The sequence below is a fragment of the Macrotis lagotis genome, chromosome 8 (genome assembly GCF_037893015.1).
Source record: "Macrotis lagotis isolate mMagLag1 chromosome 8, bilby.v1.9.chrom.fasta, whole genome shotgun sequence".
Lineage (NCBI taxonomy): Eukaryota > Metazoa > Chordata > Mammalia > Peramelemorphia > Peramelidae > Macrotis > Macrotis lagotis.
The window spans coordinates 39454178-39463310 of NC_133665.1; the positions used below are offsets into that span (position 1 = coordinate 39454178).

The window sequence follows — 9133 nt, forward strand, 5'->3', positions numbered from 1 at the left end:
AACACCAGGAAAAATAAAGAATTTAGATAAAATATAAAATTTACAGTTTAGCACTTGTATGATTATAAATGGCAATTTTATAACACAAGTAAAGACCTAGTCATAAGAGAACTTGGAAATTATAAATAAAAGAGAGAGGCAGTTCTTCGTCTGTACCCTATCCTCAGTTTTTACATGGAGACTTCTTATTTTTCTTTTTTTAATCTAGCATTTTATTTTTCCCCCACTTACATGTAAAACAATTTTTAACATTCATTTTTAAAACTCTGACTTCCAAATTCTTTCCCTGCTTCAGTCCCTTCCCCCCCCCCACTGAGAAAGCAAGCAATTTCATAAAGGTTATAAATATATAGTCTTATAAAGCATTTCCAAAGTATTCATAGTGAAAGAAAACAGAAACCCTCCCCCCCAAAAAAAAGAAACTTCAAGAAAAATAAATTTAAGAGTACACTTTAAACTATATTCAGACACCCTCAACTCCAGCTCTGAAAATGGATAGCATTCTTCATCCTAAACCCTCCAAAGTTCTCTTGGGTCACAATATTGCTGAGAAAAGCTAGAGACTTCTTATAGTTCTAATAGGAAATCATACTTATAAATTTGTTTCTTTGACAATTTATTTTAGTAATAAAAGCTGGCACTTATATAACATATATTTAGAAAGTACCTACTATGTGCTAGCACTGATACTGTTTTATGCTTAGGGAAAATCATTAAAAAAAAAAAAAAGATTTTCAGGGGCATAACCAAGATGGCAGGGCGAAGGCAGCATTTCCCGGGAACTCCTTCACTCAAAAAGTCCAAAAGCCAACAAATTATGACTCTAGTCAAAATTTAGAGGGTCAGAACCCACAGAAAGACTGAATGATACATTTTTCTTAGTCCAAGATAACTTAGAAGTTCTGCGGGAAAGGTGTGTTTCACCAAGACCAAGGGTTGGAAAAAAGCCATGGCTGCAGCCCAGCCCAGCCCAACCCAGAGATCACCAGCAACAGCTTGAAGGAGCAGAGAGAGAACTCTGCTACACCAAAATGAGTGTGGAGTGAGGAGCACCAGCTGCCGAATCTGCAGCGAGAATCTGGAGAAAGCAGCCTGCACCCCCAGAAATGGTAAGGGAGTCAGGGAAGACTGCAGAGATTTCTCTGCTCTCCCTCAGGGTAGGACTCTGCTGTTTGCCTACACTCAGATCCAGGTTGAAGTCTGGGCATCTATGCTAAAGTAGCCAAGCAGGACCCTCCTTACAGCTCCAGGGCAGAGGGAAGTGAGGTGGTCATCCACATATCAAAACACAGGCAAGAGAGCATAAGACCTTGGAGGAATAAAGTTCCCAGTGGGGTGTCCAAAAAAAAAAAACCCAAAGCCTCAGAAGTGCTGTCTTGGGCTGAGGAAATAAATAAACAACAGAAAAAAAGAAGAATCTGACCATAGAGAATAACTTTAGTCCCATGGAAGATCAAAACACATACTCAGATGACAACAAAAATCAACGCTTCCATATCCAAAACCTCCAAGAGAAATAGAAAATAGGCTCAGACTATGGAAGAGCTCAAAAAAGACTTTGAAAAGCAATTAAGGGAGGTGGAAGAAAAATGGAAGAAGAAATGAGAGTGATGCAGAAAAATCAAGAAAACCAAATCGGAAGCTTGGTGAAAGAAATATAAAAAAAATACTGAAGAAAATAATACGTTAAAAACCAGTTTAGGCCTAATGGGAAAAAGTAAAACAAAAGAGGAGAAGAATGCCTTAAAAAGCAGAATTGGCCAGCTGGAAACGGAGATAAAAAAGCTCTCTGAAGAAAATAACTCCTTCAAATGCAGAATGGAACTAAAGGAAGCTGATGACTTTGCAAGAAATCAGAAGAAATAAAATTATTTGGAAAAATAAGCCAAAAATTAGAAGAATATGTGAGATATCTCTCTGGAAAAACAAATGACCTCAAAAACAGATCTAGAAGAAATAATTTAAAAATTATTGGGCTATCTGAAAGCCATGATCAAGAAAAGAACCTAGACTTCATTTTTCAAGAAATAATACAGCAAAATTGCCCTGAGATCCTAGAAACAGAGGGTAAAATAGAAATTGAGGGAATTCACCAATCACTTCCTGACAGAGATCCCAAAAGAAAAACGTCCAGGAATATTATAGCCAAATTCCAAAACTCCCAAATCAAAGAGAAAATTCTAAAAGCTGACAGAAACAAACAATTCAATTACCAAGGCTCCATAGTCAAAATTATACAGAATCTGGCAGCATCTATATTAAGGGCTCAGATGGACTGGAATATATTCTGGAAGGCAAAAGATCTTGGTTTACAATTGAGAAACAACTACCCAGCAAAACTGAACATCTTCTTTCAGGGGAAAAGATGGACTTTCAATGAAAAGGGGGACTTTTAAACTTTCCTACTGAAACAACTAGAGCTGAACAGAAAGTTTGATCTCCAAGTATATGACTGTGGTGAACCACAGAGGGAGTGAAAGAGAAAGACTAACTACGAGGAACTTAATGATACTGAATTGTTTGTGTTCCTGCATGGGAAGAAGATACTGATAACTCATATGAACTTTCTCATTTATAAGAGCTGTTAGAAGGAGCATTTATAGACAAGACATAGCAAGGAGCGGAATATATAAGGGTATAATAAAGTAAAAAGATGGAATCAATGGGTGATAAAGTACTGGGAGGAAGGAAAAAGAGATATGAAGCAGCTAAGAAATTTCACATAAGAGTCAAGAAAAAGCTTTTTCAATGGTGTGGAAAGGGGGATGGCAAGGGGGGGAATGAGTGAACCTTCATTCTTATCAGAAATGGCTCAGAGAGGCAATAAAATACACACTTAACAGGGTGAGGAAATCTATCTTATCCTAGAGAAAAATGAGAAGGGATGGGATAAGGGGGAATGGGGGAATGGAAGGGGGAGAACAGGTGATAGAAGAGAGGGAAGATTGAGGGAGAGGGTACTCAGATACAACACACTTTTGGACAGGGGCAGGATGAAAGGAGAGGGAGGGAGAGAGAGAGAGAGAGAGAGAGAGAGAGAGGGAGAGAATAGAATAAATGAGAATGGGGAGGAATAGAGTGGAGGTACAAGCTAGTAATAGCAACTGTGGGGAAAAATATTGAAGCAACTTCTCTGGTGGACTTATAAAGAAAGCAATTCACCCCAGAGACAGAGCCATTGGAATCTGAACAGAGACTGAAGTATATTTTTTTACTCTCTCTATTCTTAAGGTTTCTCATCTTCTTGGGGGGGGGGGGGGTATGTTTATTCTTATAACACATTCAATTTACATCAATGTATAGCATGGAAACAATGTAAAGACTTATCAGACAGCCTTCTATGGGGGGGAGGGAAGGGAGGGTGGGGCAGAAATTGCAAAATTCAAAACCTTACAAAAAATGATAGGTAGATACTACTATTGTATATGATTAGAAAACAAATAAAATGTTAAAAAATTGCTTGCCAAAAAAAATATAAGATTTTCAAGTTGTGTCAGTCACATACTTCGGCTTCATATCACCACAAAGGAGGTGGATAAAGAAAGGGCACTTTGCATTATAGTCTACTGTGACCAACCAGTGGGCAACTTCCATGTTACATTTGCATATCATTTCTTGGCACTTGTTCTGGTTGGCCTCCACTCTCTGGTCTATGAATTTCCAGTTTCCAATTATAGCATTCCAACTTGGGAATATAACCAGCCTTCTCAACCTTGCCATAACAGTAGTCCTGTTTTAGGCAGTACCAGTCAGTTTGGTCCCAGTTTCAACCAGTTCCTCCAATACCATGGTAGCAGCCATAGAGCTTATCAGTCAGTCAGTCCTTACTGGCTTGTAGCAGAGTTCCTCCTGACTCTAGGGACCCTGCTCTATCCACTTTGTTACCTAGCTGCCCCCTACAGCTTAATTTTTTATGGAGGCCAGAGAAGTTATTCTGGACCTCTTTTGTCTCATCTCTTCCACACCTAACCTGAATCAATGCATCAGTCAAACTGTGACCTGGGAAAGAACTAGTTTTAAAAGGCCACTGCATCCAGGATCATCTTCAGTCATCCTGATTCATATCTGTCCTCTGGACCCAGATGGCTAGGAGGAGAAAGGGAAGCTGGTTCTTTGCCCAGGACCCCCTCACTCAAATCCAATTCACTTGCATGTCGCAGTATCATCTCTCTGATGTCATGGTCTTCCTCAAGATAAAGTTTCAAAAATATCCCCACTGAACCTTGGGTTCAGTGTTTTTTTGCAAACTTAAATGAATTTTAGTCAAAGACTTATAAAATTCCCCAGAAAAGATGCTAATGACTAAAGAGGGTAGGAATTAGTCATAACTATGGAATACAGAATCAATTTAAATAACCTTTGATTAAAAACTATATAATTAGGAAATCTGAGAAGGAATTCAACAGCACAGATACAACATAAAGTATGTATAAGCAGGTGTAGAAAAAACACTATAGTAAATACAATCATAAATGCACAATTTTAAATATTATTGCTTTAGCTCAGAGATGAAGAAACACCAACTTACTTGCAATAGAAAAGTTAAGGTAATAATCAAGTGCAACTTTGCATATACTATCAGATACAGTCACTGTTTTGGTTTTGTTTAACTATTTTTCTTTGTTAGAAACACAGGTGTCTATATTATATCTGGGAACAGCTGTGATGGAAGTAAAAGGCAACAAAACACTTAAAAAATAAAATGTTTATAAGTAATCAAAATAATAAAATTTCTATGAAATAGAGATGTCATGAAACTTTTTAAATACTTTGATAACTATTTCAATATGACTTGTTTTCTGTGAAATCACATACTCAAACAGAAGCATGTGTTTATAGAATTTTATGCATTAAAAATATTACACTCTATCCATAGACTTCAGTCTGCCAAAAGGTGATACAAAAAAATGTAACAATTCCTGAAATATGGTATCATTTCGATTACATGAAATTGAAAAGTTTTTGCATACACACAGCTAAGAATCATAAAGGAAGCAGTAAATTAGGGGGGAATTTTTCACATCAAGTATAAGGGTCTAAAATAAAAGAATCATAGGAAACACAAATATTTATGTGGTTAAAAGTCATTCTCCATTGGATAAGTGATCAAAGATAACAGAGAGTTCCCCAAAGAACTGCAAACAAATAACAACCATATGGAAGAAAAGTTCTAAATCACGAATAAGAGATAAGAGAAGAATTCCAAATCAAAACATTTATGCATTAAAAAGCATTATGCTGAGAGGTTCACCTCAATCCAGCAAATTAGTAAAAATGACAAAAGAAGGGAAGAGTCAAGGTTTTGTATACAGAAAAACACACAAATGCACTGTTGATAAGAGTGTGAATTATAAGTCAAACCATTCTGAAAAACAATGTGGAATTCTGTCAGAGATCCCATGGCTTGATTTACCCCAAGTAGATCAATGACAAAATATATACCAATATATTTGGCAAGGCTTTGCAGTAGCAAACACTGGAAACAAGTTAGATGCAAACTGATTAGTGAAAGGGAGTTAAATGGGTCAGTGGATAGAGCCCTAGGACTGAAGGAAGACATCTTCCAAAATTCAAATCTGGCTCCAGACACTTCCTGTGCAATCCTAGACAAATTACTTAATCCTGTTTGCCTTAGTTTCCTTATCTGTAAAATAAATTGGAAAAGGAAATAGCAAACCACTCCAGTATCTTTATCAAGAATATCTCAATTGGGTTCATAAAGATTCAGACATGACTAAAACCACTGAATAAAAAAAAAAAGGTTGCTTAATAGCTAAACAATTGTGTTACATGAATGCAGTGGGATATTACTGCAATGTGAAAAATAAACATGAATACAGGACAGTAAATACAATGACTATAATAATGCAAACAGAAAGAAGCACAAAAATAAAACAACTGAAACCACTGTGAAACTATAATAGCCAAGCTTGGTCCTAAAAAGAGATGTGGTCTCTCTGTCTCTGTCTCTCTCTCTGCTTCTTGAGAGATTAGATATAATGATGATACTGTTTAATGTATTTAACTTTTGCTAATCAGGTAGACTTTTTTTTCCCTTTTTTTTTTGTTCTTTGTTCTAAGGAATAGTTCTCAGGCAAGATGAAGGAGAAATAATAAAATGTTGAAAAAGGTAGGTAATGTAAAAACAAAAGATATCAATAAAAATTTGTTTTTTAAATACTTAGTAGCTCTGACAAGGTAGGTAAAGGAGTCTATCAGTCACAATAACCATGAATGATATTCCTTTGAACATGTATTATTTTGTCTCACTGAGATGAAGTTTTAATGAGGAATTAGAAGAACTGTTGCAAATCCAGGATAAGGAAAACTCCATCAATGCAAACTGTCACTTCAGCAACAAACTATAGTCTCAGAATAGCCCAGAGCATTTGCCCAGGGTTAAATAACCAGTATGACAGTGATAGGATAAGAACCCAAGTCTTCCTGATTCTGAGGCTAGCTCTCTGAGAAACACTGACTCACGTTTTTTTTTTTAAAAGTAACACATTTCACTTAAATTAAAATACTACCTGGCACTAACAAATTAACTTCCTACAGCTTCTGTTCCTAATTACTCTTAGGAGTTAAAGTTCAAATTAATACTAACTATATATAGTTCAACTAAATTGCACGTTAAATACGTTTTCCTAGATTACTTTGGAATGCTATACATATTAATACTATTTTTCTGGGAAAGTTCCAAACAAATCTTACAAACTAGCTTTTGGAATACAACTCATTCAGGTTTATTTAAAGGTGCAGAAAAAGCAGGAGATATCATATCAGGTTCAATATCAGAAAAATGTGCTAATGTTGAAATGGATTTCATTACTACACAGTTTCCAAGGAAGGAACCAATCAGAATTTGAGTCATCTAAATCAGCATTCCGACAATGTTGTGCAAAAGATGAAATCTATGATCATAATGATTCTTACTCTATAGGCGTTTCTATTTCTGAAATACTAGGGAGAAAGATTAATGAAAACATTCTACAAATGTGCAAAATTTTCTATGCCAAGATTGTATCTTTCTTTTTCCTTGAAATTCTGATGTATATTATCCAGTCAGTTAAAAAGGTGTATTAAATAATTTTATTTTACATTTACATACAACTGGAACTGAAGAGGACCTGAGGGATCATTGTTCAGAGAAGGAAACTGGGGCCTCAGAAGTAAAATGAAATACCCTAAGGTCTCTCAAGAAGGTAAAACTAAAGGCATTCAATATATAGCAACTGTCTTCTGAAACAGGGATTATATGTAAACTGTGAAGACATTTCTCAGAAAACCTTGTGAAAATGAACTATATACATAATATTAACAGTGCCATCTTGAATTTATTTGCAAACTTCTACCAGCAAACACATTTCTCATTTATTCTTAGATCAGCTTTCGGAAGTAGGATTGGAACTGTTTATTTTTATATGTTTTTGCCTCTATTTGTAAAATGGAGATACTGGGGTGGACAAGAAATTAAACAATTTTTCAAACATTACCCATAATTAGTTAGAAGCCGGCCAAGTTAATCATATTGTAATGTAAAAAATAAATAAAAGTAACTGATAGACTACATCTCAGAAACCTCAAGCTTCAGCTAATCAGGGGAAAAACTCAAAAGCAAATCCTGTAGGAAGGCTTTAAAAAAAAAAGTAAATATCTTTGAAGTGACTAGCTTTGACATTTATTTGAAAAACTAACCCTAATCTCAAATATGTCACTGGTCGATTTGCCTGCCTAAATAAAACTATGTAATAAATTGAGGTGCACTCTAAAACAAATAAAGAATGAGTGTAAACTGGCATAATAAAATAAGGTTCAGAGTTTCATTATTGAATCGCTAAACTTATTTCCTTATCTTAATATGCTATATAATAGAATATGACCAATCTTAATATGCTATACCGATGTGTAAAAGTCGTTTTAACTCGTGAATGCAAACCCTGAAGCAATAGACGCTAGTGGCAGGATAACTTTATCAGCATCGGGCAGGCCAAAATGTGGAAACTGTTAAGTAACACAAAGAGAGTCGAAGGAGCGTCTTCCCATCAAGTGAAACCAGGTTAAGGTGAAAGGAAGTTTATGTCAGTCCCACCGACACGTGTGGAGCAACGTGAGGGACCAACTTGTCTCCTTCGGGGCCTTCTTCGCTAGAAACAGGAGCGAAATGACTCAAAGAACCAAGGAGACAAGCTCAGAACAACCTTTTTTCCAGCTTTACAAACAAAACAAAACAAAACAAAACAAAACAAAACGTGAAGCATGAAAGGGGAAAGGGCATTTCTTTCCTTTCCTCAGTTCTTGCTACAGTCCGGAGGGGTGAAGCTTGCTATACCTTCCCCCGCCACAAATAATAATAATAATAATAATAATAATAATAATAATAATAATAATAAAGGTGCCCGGGCAGGAAGGAGCTGCCCGCCACAGCCCCAGTTTCAGGTAAGCAGATGGTGTCGGGGAGGGGTGAGGTGTGCCCGGGAAGGAAGGGAGAGCCCGGGCCACGGGGAGGGCAGGTGAGTCCGCGTGTGCGGGCCCGGGGAGGAAGCCCCCCGGGGAGCGGGCAACGGGCAGGTCTCGCTACCTTGCCAGATGCCCAGCGACAGCTGGGAAGTGTCCAGGTTCACCACATAATCCCCCAGGAACCGATTCAACACGTCCACGACCACCGACTCGAACACCATCTTCCACAGCAGGGAGAGAGGGAGCCCCGGCGGCCGGGTCCTCTTCCTCGGGTCCCTCCCGTCCCCGGCGCCGGTCCAACTGTCAGCCCCGAGGAAATTTCTCGAAATTGCCTTGGCCGCGGCGGCGCCAGCACCGGAGGACGCCGCGTCCCGGCCGGACCATGGGAGGGGCGGCGAGAGTGGCTGGCTGACAGCGGCCCGGCTGACTCAGGGCGGGCACCCAGCAAGTCGGGCGCAACACGCGTGCGCCACTGCGCGGGGCGGGGGGAGGGAGCCGGCAGCCAGAGGGGAGGGACCAAGGAAACTCGGCGCGCGCGCGTGCGCAAAAGACCAGGGCTCTCGGCCTGCAGGGCCCACCCCGGCCGGGGCCGGGAGGGCCTGCCTAGTCTTCCGCTCCTCCCGCCTCCCGGTTGTCCGGGCAACAGAGCACGTGTTTGGAAGAGAGTTCTAGG

General features: G+C 38.6%; 1 protein-coding gene across 5 annotated transcripts in view; it reads right to left on the reverse strand.

Moving 5' to 3' along the window:
* The window catches only part of VPS13A (vacuolar protein sorting 13 homolog A), a 349000-nt gene extending 340159 nt beyond the window's left edge, over positions 1–8841 (reverse strand). For all 5 annotated transcript variants that reach the window (XM_074196703.1, XM_074196704.1, XM_074196705.1 and 2 more), the window contains exon 1: positions 8582–8841. In XM_074196703.1, coding sequence (XP_074052804.1) covers positions 8582–8681 — 100 coding nt within the window. In that variant the 5' untranslated portion in view covers positions 8682–8841. The remainder of the gene's footprint in view (positions 1–8581) is intronic.
* Between the last annotated feature and the right edge of the window lie 292 nt (positions 8842–9133).